The sequence below is a fragment of the Colossoma macropomum genome, unplaced genomic scaffold (genome assembly GCF_904425465.1).
Source record: "Colossoma macropomum unplaced genomic scaffold, Colossoma_macropomum, whole genome shotgun sequence".
NCBI lineage: Eukaryota > Metazoa > Chordata > Actinopteri > Characiformes > Serrasalmidae > Colossoma > Colossoma macropomum.
This window is the reverse complement of record NW_023494803.1, coordinates 17424702-17439764: the sequence shown is the minus strand read 5'-3', so window position 1 is coordinate 17439764 and position 15063 is coordinate 17424702. Positions and strand designations below refer to the sequence as shown.

General features: G+C 38.6%; 1 protein-coding gene across 1 annotated transcript in view; it reads right to left on the bottom strand.

Annotated features, from left to right (window-relative positions):
* LOC118823245 (ryanodine receptor 3) overlaps positions 1-15063 on the bottom strand; it is a 282056-nt gene that overhangs the window by 123618 nt on the left and 143375 nt on the right. Inside the window, exons 34-39 of the mRNA XM_036592700.1 lie at positions 12779-12865; positions 10890-11116; positions 6865-7669; positions 5737-5937; positions 3359-3461; positions 1201-1335 (exon numbers count right to left, since the gene is read on the bottom strand). Coding sequence (XP_036448593.1) covers positions 1201-1335; positions 3359-3461; positions 5737-5937; positions 6865-7669; positions 10890-11116; positions 12779-12865 — 1558 coding nt within the window. The remainder of the gene's footprint in view (positions 1-1200; positions 1336-3358; positions 3462-5736; positions 5938-6864; positions 7670-10889; positions 11117-12778; positions 12866-15063) is intronic.

Genomic DNA, 15063 nt, shown 5'->3' with positions numbered 1-15063 from the left:
AAACCGCCTCTACAGTGACGGGACGTCCTCACACCAAAGCATTAAATCTCAGACTGAAAAACGAGGCGAGGCAAGTTGTTTCAAATGGAACCAAGTAAAATAGCTTCAGAGAAGATGGGCTAAGCTAGGCTAAATTAAACTCTCAGACATTTTTGCATCCAAATTAAGGACGACAGTATATTACAACAACAGCTTTTACTGAACTGCACTTTATTATGTTCTCTTCCTTGACAAAGATTAATACTAAACTCACATGGTCTCACTGTGTTTCCTCACATGTGTGCTTTATTGTAAGAGCCAGTCGCAAAATTACAGAACGAAACAGTAAAGCAAAGAGAAAATCCCCCCCCCAACCTGGTTTAACCAATTACCATGTTTTTTTTCCACCCGAATAAGACGACTCTGTCACCAGCACAGATCTACTGTAATCTTTAAAAGGAGGTCTGTGACGACTTAGGCATAAGTTGTTGCATCATCCTACATTAAAAGCAAACTTCAGACACCAAACATGTCTTGGCTGATTGACTAAACTTGGGTTATGAGGACATTTCTTTTTTTATTTCTGCATAACTTAATCACTGAGATGCAAACAAAGTCGCTCAGAGTGATTTGATGTGAAATGGTTCATTGTGAAGAAACTTGGATTTGGATTTCTTTACAGTGGTGGTGAAAGTAACCAGGGGCCACAATGTCTAAAATGCAAACATAGCTGTTTAATTTACTATCCAAATCCACCAGTGAATCTACATGTCTTCTGAGTTTTTATATATAATGCTGATGATGGTAAAATATTAGTAAATCTGTTAAAAATGTTTCTTTGAAGACTGTTTTCCTTTGGGGCCTACTAATGCCCAAAAAAGTAACGTTTCAGGCCAAAAGCTTTTCATAAAACGTAAAACGTCGTAAAACAATGTCTCAGGCATCAGGCAGCATATTTATAGTCACCTCATGCTAAGCTTCCTCTGAGGCAGCTTTTAAAAGCATTAAAATTTCATGTCAAACCACTCTTAATGTCTTTGTTTACATTTTAATGATGCAATTATGCAGAGATTTTGAAAAAGGTAACAGCTGAATGCAGCTGTGAGGGACACATGATGTGCGTAATTGGGCCAGAATTAACATGCAGATTCAAAGACAAATGAACAAAGGGTCTCAGCCCTGTATTATCACAGATGCAGTACTGTGCGCAATGCTTCTTACAGGGAGCAGCTTGTTCTTTCTCCATCGGCTTCTCTTCTGCTCTGTGTGGCTGTCCCTTGATCTTGTACACCAGAGCCAGCAGGCGGCCTTTAATTGACGTGTCCTGCTCCTCTTCCTCCTCCTCCATAGGAATACCTGCAGGAAGACAGAAAGCAGGCTCTCTTTAACTACACCAGTGAGATTAATCTGACATATATGCCACCATCTTCAGGCAAAGCCAACTAACTCCCTCTCTCTTTTCTTCTCCTTAAACCTTGAATGTGGTGCAACTATGGATGATTTGTGTAGGCACTGTTGTTGTCATTGCATTGTATCTCCTCCCCCAACTCCCTAAAGGGGCGAGGGCTGTTTCAATTATTTAAGACAACAGCTAGATGTCAGAGCTATCAGGCAAGGCATTGAACTATGAAATATCTGCAGAGAGAGGCTTACTGCTGGATGGAAGTGTGGGGAGAGAAAAATAAAACAAAAACAACAATGTAATATTGTTTGCTCTCATATAGTAAGACTAAGCTTCAGCTCTGGCTCTTTGTCTCATTCTGAAATTTAAAGAGTACATGGAGGCCCACACTCATCCAGTGACTAAGCAAAAGGTAATAGTAATGGCTGCTTCAACCATTTTCTTAATTTATTTTTTTAAATTCCTTACAATAAAAAGAACATTTAGTCATTTTTTGAGCCCAAGCCTCTGTGTACTCTTTAAATTTTGGATAATTATGGACAGCCTACTAAATTAAAAAATCACAAGATGAAAGAGTTTCTGTTGCTTTGTCTCTCAAACAGTAAGATCTTCAGATTTTTTAAGATTAGCTTAAATAATAAGATTTCAGTTGGAGTTTCAAGTTGGAATAAGGATTAAATTTCCTGGGTAATTGTTAAGTAAACCTCCTTGTATTTACACTATTTGTCCATTTTATCAGCTCCACTTACCATATCGGTGCACTTTGTAGTTCTACAATTACAGACTGTAGGTCATCTGTTTCTCTGCATACTTTGTTACCCCCTTTCCCCCTGTTCTTCAATGGTCAGGACGCCCCACAGGACCTTTCTTCTTAAAAACGGTTAGTGAATGAGGCCTAATGAGTGCAGGTAAGACACTCTGCACTCATAATTACCTAGCAACTTTGGGTATATTATCACATGTAATAAGTAACACTGTGATTTTCTACAATTTATGACCTACACACAAAAAAGATGGTTGTTCAAGGTTTCTTAGTAAAGGGAATGATTCTATTTAGAACACAGAGATTGATGGAGAATGTGATGTATATGGTTATATATAGAACCTTTTTGTAAAAGGTTCTATATAGGACCAAAATGTTCTGCATTTGTTATAGGATTTACACTGTTACAACAGCAGAACCTTTTTGGTGTTATATAGAACCATTTTCAAAAAGGTTATATATAGAATCATATACAACACATTCTCATGTCAATCTAAAGAACCATTTTACAATGCAAAGAACCTGTAAGCATGCAAATGATTCTTTAAGTTCTCATGGTTCTACACATTGTCTTTACTAAGAAACCCTTGAACCCTTGAAAGAGCAACATTTTTAAGCCTTGTGTGGTTTTGATGTTTTTGTTATTCAGTGGTCTGGTGGACCCACTGCATTATTGTTTTTTTTTCATAACCATTACAATATATGTAAGAATACCAGATGTTTAAAATATCACAAGTGGCCAGTGTAGGGTTCTCCTTTAGCAGCTGTAGCCAGTCAGGAGCCTGTCCATGTTGTCCACCCTCACCACACACACACACACACACACACATATACACACACACACCCACACATACAAACACACACACACACACACACACACACACACACACACACACACACACACACACACACACTAACAGCAGGCCATGTAGGTGGAGAACAGAGTGAAGAGACACAGCACCTCCACACTTTTATTCCCCGCAAGTTCACCCCAACACCACATGTGTAATATATGTGTAAGGTGGTGAACAGTGTGAAGTCATTGAAAATGTGTTATTTTATATGTTCTTCACAGACAATGTGAAGGCCAACGAATCTGAGGTTGAAATAATAATAAATCACAACATTTTTTATTTTGGTAAACATTGAAAATGGGTCCCTCAGGCCCGAACACCACACAAGAGTTAAGAGTGTTTCTGAGACGCTGGTCTTACCACAGTGTAGACGGAGCTCGTTGTGAAAGTCATAGAGCTCCTCCTGTACGTCCTCAGGGCATGGACAGTCCTCCCCCATACTGAAGTTCAACAGCATGTTGATCTGAGAGAAATACAAATACTGAACAGTCACAGGACTACACATTTAAAAAAGGTGGTTCTTCAAGGGTTCTTTAGTGAAAAAAATGGCCCTATATAGAACCATTAACACTCAAAGAACCCTTTGTGTGATTAAATGGTTCTTTGCATCATGAAAGCGTTCTGAAGATTGATGGAGACTGTGTTTTATATGGTTCTATACAGAACCTTTTTGAAAAGGGTTCTATATAGCACCAAAAGGGGTTCTTCTATTGTTACAGGCTTGACATTCTAACAACAGAAAAAAACATTTTTTGGTGCTATATAGAACCCTTTTCAAAAAGGTTAAAGAACCCTTGAAGAACCATAATTTCTAAAGGCATATAGAACAAAACTGCTCTACTGCTTTTCAGTACTCAAAAGTACTAACCAGAGCTGTACAGCCAGAAATAAAGCCGGAAATAAAGAGACAACCACCAAGCAACATCCATGATCTATCGATCTTCAATGTAAGAAACTCACATCTAACACATTATCAAATAGTATAAAGGTCAAACTTCAGAGAGAAAACCCCCTGAGAAAATTCCAAACACAGGCTTTTCCCTTTCTTATTTCCTGTGAGTCTGAGAGAGAGACAAATGGGAGAGAGGGAGAGAGAGAGAGAGAATGAGAGAGGGAGAAAGAATGGAGGCTTAGAAGTGCTGAGGTGCATATACAGTCTAGCCACAGCCTTGAAGTGTTAGAAAGAGGTGGGAAGAGATGTGACTTGTGGAAGAGCGAGAACAAAAGCACAGAGGTGAACCACAATGGCAGCCTTGACAAGAATAAATCCTCTCAACCTTGTGGGCACTCTGGAGTAAAGACCTAAGCAGAATAAAAAAAAAGACCTGAGGACCTCAAAGTTTATGGGTCATGAAAGAACACTGTGGTGTTCCCTAAGAATTCTTTTTTGATTTTTTGGGGCATTTATTAACTGCTAAATTGTATTAATTTACATAAATTTCTTGAACATTACACTGGTAAACGGCAACATACCTTTACCATTACACCAAAATTTGAAACGTTGATAGAGGATTTAATGATGCCCAAAGGTCTTTTATTTAGTCAGTATAATCAAGTCTTGTTATATTTCAAAGAAATCTTTCCATTTTAAATTCTGACTCTGGTGTTATATTTGGGTTTACATTCTTATAGACATTATGACTAGGTGATTTCCACGTTTATCCAGATTTTCACATTTTTACTTTAGCTATTTGATTCACTCAAGCTGTGGTAAATTACCCAACAGAAACTTGCTGTCAATACACTGATGATACACCTTGTGTGATTTCACTTCACACTTCACAGAACATTTTATGTCATTTTGCAAATATTGACACAAGCTGTTCATAAACACTCAAGCATGGCTTTATAAATATGTTATTTAATGATTATATATGTGTTATGAAATCTTTATGTAGGCAGAATAGAAACCAAAGAGTGGTTTTCTGCAACAACAAGTTTTCTGTTTATGAGTATCGTCTTCAGTCCTGTTGGAAAATCACCTCAGGTGGCTCCTCATGAATCTGAGAGAATGATCAATAGTGTGTAAAGCTGTAGAAGAGCTGATATCAGAATCATATCGGACTTAGCAGATGTTTGTTTAAAAAGATATCAGCATCGAATAGATGTTTAAATTTGACCAATATTTCAAACCAATATTTGATGTTTTTAATGTACCCTGGAAGAGCAGAGTTTAGTCAATACCAGGCTGCTGTGCTAAAATGTCTGAATGTTATTAATATTATTGCATTTATGACCGAAATTAAAATTAATGTTTAAGTTGGAACTTAATTTAATGCAGTCTCAAGTTCTACATTTTCTAAATTTTTAATCACTGGCAGATTAAAAAATACCAAATATTAGCAACTGCCCATAATCAGTACATCCCTAGCTAATTTCTAAAAAGTCCAAAACAGAAGCCGTGCTAATTTGTTTATTCCTTTTTGGTCACTGCATAATTTTATGTGTTAATTTCATAGTTTTAATGTGTTCATTATTATTCTAAAATTTGAAAGGGGCTATGTTTTTGTAATCATTGTTAAATAAGCACTGATGCTGTAAAGGAATCCCAGCGCTAATGACCAGATGCTTCACACTACACACTCATATCTGAAGTAACTACGGTCAGGGCCGATAGAGTGAGAACTCTTTGTTGTCAAGCACAACCATTCCAAGATAGTGCTTTAGAACGTGTTGGTGTCCTGCATTACACCATAACTTCTAGTGTGAAGAACTTCCAAACTTTCTGAAGCACGTACCTGTTCCTGTGGTGGTGAGCGAAACTCTTTGGTCTTCTTGGCGGTGACTGCAGCAGACATGTTAAGAGCCAGCATTAACTCGTTGTATCGGAACTTTTGGTTGAACTGCAGCTTTGACACGTAGGTATCAGAGAAGGACACGATGGCCTCAATGCGGTGCCTTAGTTCACAGTCACAGAAGTAGTGAAGAAGTTCACACATCTATGGAGCAGATGAATGAAACATGCATGAGTACCAATTTATTCTTCATATTACTGTACTTTATAACTAACCATATTTTCATTTTGTTGTTTCATTCTTAATAAAAAAAATTCAGACATGAAAAATATCAGTAAACAAAAACAGTGCATCTCAATTTGTTTGTGTAAAAAAAGGTATGAGACTGTACTATACACTTTCTGTGAATACAGTCCTTTGGTTTGGAAATAAAGTAATGAAGCTATTGTAGCTAACAATTGGAAGCTTACAAGCCACCAACTGACATTGTGCAAACTAGAGATACCACAACAGCTATCAATATCAGACTGATGTCAGCAAAAAATGCTAGACTTCAGAGGAAAAAAAGAATGAATCTGATCTAATCTTAAAATAAATTTAGCCTGACACAGCACATGCTGACATTGTTGTTAGCTATGTATTTCTCCCAGTAGCAGTAGAGTGTTTGAGTAGATTGGGCATGACAGACTTTAGATGTTCATCATAGGTGAATGTTTCGATTAAAAACAGCTCGTTTTAAAACTCAGTAGCTTTTAAGGAATCAGCATCGTATCAATTGCCTTAAGCATCACATGTGGTCTCAAACCATGTTGAGATGTTTGGTAATCTCAAAAAAGATTTGCTTACTGGTTTCTGAGGTTGTATGATAAGCTGTTATCTTTTCTGATAAATATATGTTTCCTCCTTGGTACTGAAAAACAAATACATTTAATAACCATTTTGAAATTAAATCAATGAAGCGTGACCTCTGAATTTTTCAACTGTAGCTCCAGTGCACAACTGAAGCAGCTAATCTTTGACACGAAACATCTTTTGACTGATCAACTATACGTGGCATACACTTCACATACAGAGGAATCAGGACTGTCTTCATACACTTCACATACAGAGGAATCAGGACTATCTTCATACCTGCCGTTTCACTGACTCGGGCAATCTCTTCTCTAGCAGTCCTCTGATTGGCGGCTTGGTGTCTTTGGCATCTTCCTCTCCGGCCTCCACTGCCTTCTCTTCTGCTCCTGTCACTCCTTCTTTCTCTGTAGGCTCCCCAACACCATCGTCCTTCTTGTCCCCAAACACACCGGGCTCAATGAGGAGCAAGATCATATGAATGTCCTGGCTGGCAAGCACGCCCATAGTTAGCAATGTACTAATTAATCGCAGAATGGGCACAAACTGATACTCCACGCTGCCCCCTACAGGATCTCGTATATGGTCTCCTCCACCTTGAACAGCCTCTGTTAGCATGCTAATCGCTTTCTCCCTCAGAATCTCTAGAGGGATTTCAGGACTGTAAAGATGTTGGTCGCGCTTGGTGCTGATGAAACAGGGTGGGGCAAAGCTAAGCCTGGGCTTTAGCGATGTGCTAAGTCCAACACCTGGAGGCTGGTGGTGCTTGGAAACATCCGGAAAGAGCCTGATGCTGCGGGTCTCTGGTGTAACAGGGATAATAAACTCATTGTTCATCATAAGACGGGAAGCTTTAGCTGTCTCCAGGTGGATGCATATAAGAACATTGTAGAAGCCTTCACGCAGCATGCCGGACAGGTACTGGTTGTCGATGGCGTAGAGGAGCTGCGACTGGTCGAGGTGGCTGCAGAGGGCGTGGGCTACGCGGGTGTTGCCGAGGGCGCAGAGAGCACAGTAAAGCTTTAGTGTGTGGTAATGGAACTTGCGTAGCTCTTCCTGCTCAGAGAGCTCCATGATGTCTACACAGCTGCACAGAGAAAAGGCAGAGTTAGGCTATTCTGAAACCATGCCCTTTTTGCTATATACAGGGTACATTTAATTGAGGCTAATTAAATTTAAGGCTTTTTAAGAGCTTTTTAATACCAGTCGTAATACAGTTTAAGACCATTAGCGCAACAGAATTCACGCAGTCGACAAGAAATCTTGGTAACCTTTCCGCAAGCTTTGTAACCATCTCTACGGGAGGTGAAATTTGCAATTAAAACAGCAACAGTGTTTTCTGCCGTAACAAATTCTGCACATATACATCAGATACATTAGACTGTACATTCAGGGCATAACGCTACTGTTTAAAAGGCCCATATCTTGCATTTTTCTTGTATTTTATATTTGATATTTTTATACTTAAAACATGTACTTTTGCTACATACACCCACACAATCCTGTCACATTTACATGACTGCTATATGCTATAAAAATGTTAAGTGGGGTTGAGGTCATGGCTCAGTGTAGGCCGGTGGAGTTCCTCCACACCAAACCATGTCTTTATGGACCTCAATTTGTGCACAGGGGGCACAGTCAGGCTGGAGAGGGTCTTCCCCACACTGCTGCCGCAAAGCTGGAAGCATATCATTGTCCAAAACCTCTTTGTATGCTGTAGCATTAACATTGCCCTTGACTGGAACTAAGGGCCCGAGCCCAAATCCTGAAAAACAGCCACAGAGAATTATCCCTCCTCCACCAAACTTTGGTAAACTATTGGCAAACTATTGGCACTGGCATCCCGCTAAACCCAGATCCCTCCATCAGACTGACAAGCAGTGGAGCATGATTCATCACTCCAGAGAACACATTTTCACTGCTCCAGAGTCAAGCTGATGCTTGGCATTGTGTATATTGATCTTAGGCTTTTGTGCAACTACTGTTGAACATTTATTTTACTGATGTTGCTTTCTGAAGCAGTTTGGAACTTTGTAGTGAGTGATGCAACAGAAGACTGGTGATTTTTACGGGCTACTCACTTCAGCACTCAGCGGCTCGCTCTGCAAGTTTGCATGGTCTAATGCTTTACAGCACAGCTGTTTTCGCTCCTAGAAGCTTCCATGTCATAATAATAGCACTTACAGCTGCCGGGGCAGATCTTGCAGGGCAGAAATTTTACAAACTTGTGAAAATTGTGACATCCTATGACAGTGTCATGTTTAAAATCATTAGGTGTCCACATACTTCTGGCCATATAGTGTATCTAAAGAAAAGAACGTTTTACCTGCACACTCAATAATTCGGTTTACAGGAGACTTTGTCTCTTGTGTTGCAGTGGGTTTATGCTGGGTGAATCTTACCAGCACCCTCTTCAACTCACCCTCTTCAACAGTTACTTGAGTATTTCTACCACTTGTGGCTTCAAACAGGTAAGAACGGTGCACCTATACATTGCACACCACATAAATTCCTACTCTGTCTAGTTCCCTAGGTAAAGGTGGTTGGTGGCCCAAATGTAGTTTTAATTATTGGCTAGAGAAGTTTAGAGTAGTTAGCTCTTGTTTCATTTTGTTTTTGTAGTCAAGTACTGATTCAGAGTAGGGAAGTGTGATTGTTTTGTTTTTTTTAAATGTTTTTTTTTAGCACCGTCCACAGTTTAACTCTCAAACACTGGTACTAGACAACATGGCAACATTTGTGTACATAAATATATACTGTAAATTACTGTGTAGTGGTTGCTCGTTTTAATAAAATAGCTGAAAAAAGCTTTTGTTTGTCTGTTCCTCGTGCCTTTTACCCCTTCATTGATTCACTATTTTTAACGCCGTAAGGTCCACAATGCCTTACACACAAATTTCCAATCTTTCTTAAAACCTGAAGGCCCACCGTACATGAGACATGCCGCACCACACACCATAACATGGCATCATGTACAGATACGGCACAAAGTGCAACTGTACTTTACGTATAATCTACATGGAATGAATTGCAGTGAGAGCACCAATAAACTGCAAGGTCAGGTCAATTTTTACACCCTACACCCAACATGATTTATCATGCTTATCATCAGTTTACTACCTCTTCACAAACTCACTGTTTTCAAGCTGACCAACAGAAGGTGAATAAAAGACAAAGCCAGTCATAACAGGTGAGGTAACAGACCATCAGCCTTTGTCTGTTTATCTAAAAGACTGACTACCTTTCTCTGTGTAAATTTCAAGCCACATGTGATCTATTATGGCTTACTGTGGTCTCGATATGGCTTTAATTCAATGTAATGACAAAATGCACTGTAACATGCTGAGAAATTGAGTGTGCGCCACCGGTGAATGTTGCCAACAGTGTGCATATCTTCATTAAAAAGAATGGGTTTATATTTTGAGATGCTGTGCGACATGATGCGATGCATCCAATGAGTGGTGGCCTTTTGAATTAAACAGTGTTTTTTTACTGTGTCTTTAAGAAGAATATATGTTAATGAGCTCTCTTCTGACTGGCTAGCCCATGATATGGGCTCTTCAAGATCCTGCAGGGGTAGAAAACAAAAAAATGTAATACTTGTTAAGGCCTGTAGTTCATTCAAATACATTCAAGATTTTTTAAGGACCCACAGCTACGGTGCACATAGTGCATAGTGCATAGTGCAGTATTTTCAGAGTCCATGTTGAACTGCACTCTTGCAATCCCACAGGAGCCTATAAATCCCATAATGGACCCTAGTGGATAGGAAATGAAGTGTCAGATGCAACAAAAGGTGACTACTGTAGCAGAGGACTGAGCTGTGTGAGTGCTGTACAAAATCATTAGAAACAGGAATTCTGTATCCTATAATAGTGCTCTTTACACCGTTTCTGTAAAGTGGGGAATAGACAAGAGACAATTTTGAAAACACTGTTTGTTTGTCCATGTAAGCAGCAAGGTCATGGACACATGGAAGAGATTAATGAGCTCATTATATTCAGGAATGAGCTCAGTATCTTTGCCCAAAATCGTTAACGTGGCTGATAATGAAAATGTAATGGGGGTCAGTTTATATTATGCAAATGAGTCTACGTTATCTGATCCCCATTAGTTTTTATTTACTCATTTTATTTATTAGTGGCATTAGTATTTTTGCATTTCTTCAAGTTTAAGAGTCTTGCCCAGTAAAGTTGTAGAGGAAAATCAACAAAACATGTCTTTTGACTGTAGGTGTTTAATCTTTGGCATATGACTGTTTATATAAGCTCATATATATTTATATGTTTGTCTATGTGTGCACCCACCGGTTCTCCTCTGGTATGTGCACTGCCAGCATTTGCAAGGGCTCCAGGCACTGCACCTGCCAGCCGTGTCTTTCGCTGACCCGGGCTGTCTCCACTTTCAGGAAGGTGTTTGGCATCCGGCTCCACAGCACTGACTTAATGGTCTGGACATCCAGCCGAGGTGGACACTGGGGAACTGGGTTCTTGTGCTCGCTTTTAAAGATCGCTGATGAGAGCGGCATAGCGTTCTGTGGTGGACAGGGAATGAACCAACAGTGACTTTGCTTCCTTTTGTAAACAGGACGACTGTTTAGCCACTGGAAAATGTATAAAGAATTCTTATTTTCAGTGCACCACAAATCAATTATTATGATAAATTATAAATGACATTCCGAAATTGATGTGCCATGACACATCTCTGCATTTTAACACCCATACAATGCACAACGCAAGAAGTGATACACTCTTAAAAAAGATTCTTCTTTGAGGGTTCTTTAGTAAAAGCAACGTTTTTATTTAGAACCATCAACACTCAAAGAACCATTTGCGTGCTTAAGTAGTTCTTTGCATGGTGAAATGGTTCTTCAGATTAATGGAGAATGTGCTGTACATGGTTCTATATAGAACCTTTTTGAAAATCAAAAGTTTGACACCGCACCCTTTTTGGTGCTATATAGAGCGATTTCAAAAATGCAATGCATTCGGTATCAATCTGAAGAACGAATTAACCATGCAAAGAACAATTTATTCATGCAAATGCTTCTCTGAGTGTTGATGGTTCTATATAGAACAACTGTCTTTACTAAAGAACCTTTTACTAAAAAAACATCTTTTTAAAAAGTGTATAAGAACACCAAATAGGACTTTTATTTATGGTTTTGACAGGGTTGTCAAAGCTAATGAGTTAAAAACATGAGAAATGATTAATGGCACAATTTTTTTAGAATCTGTGCTTGTAGCATTCTCACTCAAATGCATTTCATTCAAATACATTAACGGCTTTTAAAGCAATACGGTCAGCACCTTCAGTAGACTACACTGGACAGCACTGGTGGGAGTCCTATAGATAAATCAACAAGCAGCAAACTAACAAAAGCAATGGCAAAGTGTCAAGCTGCATTTCCCCTTGAGAACCTCCACTGTAACAAGAATATACAAACTCTGTGAAATATATACACTCATTGGTTGCAACATGCAGCCACTGTTGCTCTCACTGGATGCTGATAATGAAAGCTGAAAACTGTGATCACTTTATGGAAAACAAATTATTTTCATGTTCAGGTTCATATGAAAGTAATCAAAACATTCTGACAAAGCTTACTCTTCTACTCATATAGGCATATATAAGCAAATATGCTGCATTTCAAATGGGAAAAAAGTAGTCAAATGGTCAAATTTGAGTAAATAATACAAATGCAATTAAGAAGAACTAAAAACATTTTTTTCTTTTCACAATTTTAGCACGTCACTTTATTGTTTCAACACTCCAGAGAGCAAGACTTAACATGACACATCCATCACGGTTAATTCATAATTGTATAGTAGACAATGTCAAATTCAGAACCTAGATTATTCTTTAATTTCAGGCCTTTTACTGTCTCATTAAGACATACAAAACAAACTCCTCACATATATGTCCACTGTTATCTGAATCAGGCTTGATCAGGACTAGAGTTAAATGAGAAAATTCTTAAATCACTTGTAGACTGCAATTCTCAGAACCACTGGTGTCAACCTTACAGCCTTTACACCCAGTGAACCTAACTTTAATAGTTTAATACATGTTTTATGAATGATCCATAGTGCCATGTTAGGACCAAACAGGAACAGAGATGACCATGGGACCATCTTTACTGTAAAATCTTTTGCTTCAGAGAAGTAAAGTTAGAACATTTTGAGGATGGACTAACCTTGATCTTGGCGAGTTCGAACTGGAACAGATTCTGGCTGGTGGGCCTTACAAATACAGCAGGGAAAAGCTTTGTGTTGGGCTCAACCTGCTCAACAAACACAACGTATCCTTACATTAGTCCTTTTACTTTAACATAACCAAAATGCAAAAATAAGTCATGGCAAAAGAGTGAAAACTTTGATTTCATATTTAACAGAGACATGAAAACAAGAAGCAACATGGCTCAGCAAGCGCCTGCCAGCGAGTCACAAGGAAGAAATGATGTTACTGACAGCATAAATGAACAGCACATTTATCTCTGTTTGAATGAGCTCCACACTGTGCGTTACTTCAACTGATGTGTGGTGATGGTGACTCAGGATTAGCTGAAGTTCATGTTTACTGTCGTGTGTTTAATACAGTGAAATATGTCTGTTGTGGCACTCACTATTAAAGGATTACACACAATATAACAGACACAAATGGATAATCACATCAGTCATTACAATTTCCATTCATGAAAGACCTCGGTTATTCAACTACCTGACCGTCTGAGGAAAGAAGCTTTTACTAAAACAGTATGAGACTTAATGCTGCAGGAGCATATTTTAGATGGAAGAGGAGAGAAAAAAGCATGAGCAGAATAGCTGTAGTCTTTAATGATACTCTGTGTTTTCAGTATGCCATGAGTAGAATAAAAGTTAAGTTTTAGCTCTGTGCCAATTATTTATCCCTGCTCTCTTTACAATTCTCTGTCACAACTCAAGGTCATAAGCAGTCAAGATGCCAACCACTGTAATACAGCCTGAGAGCTCACTGTCTATTAAGAGATAATAAGAGTTTTTGTATGCATATCAAATCTTTTTTAGATCTCTGCCGTGCTTTCCTGCAGTTGGTGTTCAGTGACCATGTTAGATTGTCTATAATATGTACGCCAAGTAATGCAAAATTGTCAACAATTTCAATAAACGACTCATTGATGGAATTGCTGGTGTGATAAGCTCTAGCTTTTCTGAAACTGATAATGATTCCTTTTGTCTTACTGACATTCAGCGAAAAGACATCAGCATGACACCACAGAGTTAGGGACTCCCATTTCCCCACTATAAGCACTTTCATCATAGCCACTTTTTAAACCAATCACTGTTGTATTATCTGTGAATTTAATAATTCTACTGATGTCATATCTGGCAACACTGTCATATGTGTACAGGTTGCCAAACAAAGGGCTAAGACAGCAGCACTGAGGTGTATCACTGAATAAGAATGCATTACCTATTCTCACAGTCTAGGGCCTGCTATTCAAGATCATGTTCTGAGGGTCATTTACTGGGTCTGGTTCAAAAAGTATTAACACAAGGGTCTTGTGAAGCGTCTGACAGTAACTGGCGGTACGGCCAAATATTTATGTCTTTATGTCTTTATGTGATTTTGGTATATACACTGACCAGCCACATAATTAAGTACCCCTCTTTGAATTTACACTCACTGTCCATTTTATCATCTCCAATTCTATATTTACTTTTACATATTTTCTACATTTACAGCTTTTAGCAGCACTCTTATCCAGAGTGACATACAAAAGTGCTTTGTTTTCCACTCAGAGAATGTACTCTAGCTGGTACAAATAGGTTTTTCCAAACTACCCTTGAACCCTTGAAGACACTACCAGAAACAAAAGCCAGTGTCAATGTCGAGAAAGAGTTCTTAAGAACCACATTTCACAACTAAAGTAAATCTAAAATATTTTTATTGGACAAAATAGTAAAAACAGAAATTAACAATATACAGACAGATGTAAACATTGCTTTCCAACCCTAACAAGATAAAGGGGAGTGCATGTAAGTGAGGGCTGCTGTAGATGGTACGCACAGAAAGCCAGTTAGTCTCCATTTGCCCTTTAGGGCAAGTTAAGGTTGCTAGCTGGTACACACAATATTTTCAGGAGTCTCATTTGAAGTATAAGTGAGATATAGCTGCACATTTACGGCCAGCAGGCATCCTACTATTATAAAAGTTATGGCACATGATAATGTTAAACTCAGTGTAAAATTGAATTTGTGCACTAAAATTTGTAGGATTTGTTTATTTACTGTGTTCAATATTTAAAATTACTTTTACTTTGAAAATTAACAAAAATGTCATTTCACCCAGGGAACCCAAACTTTTGCATATAACTGTACACGAAAAGTGTGCCACGGTCTGACGAGCCCACCTTTTAAATCGGTTTTGGAAATAATGGATTTAGTATTCTCTGGGACAAAGAGAAGAAGGACCATCCCAATTGTTATCAAAACAAAGTTC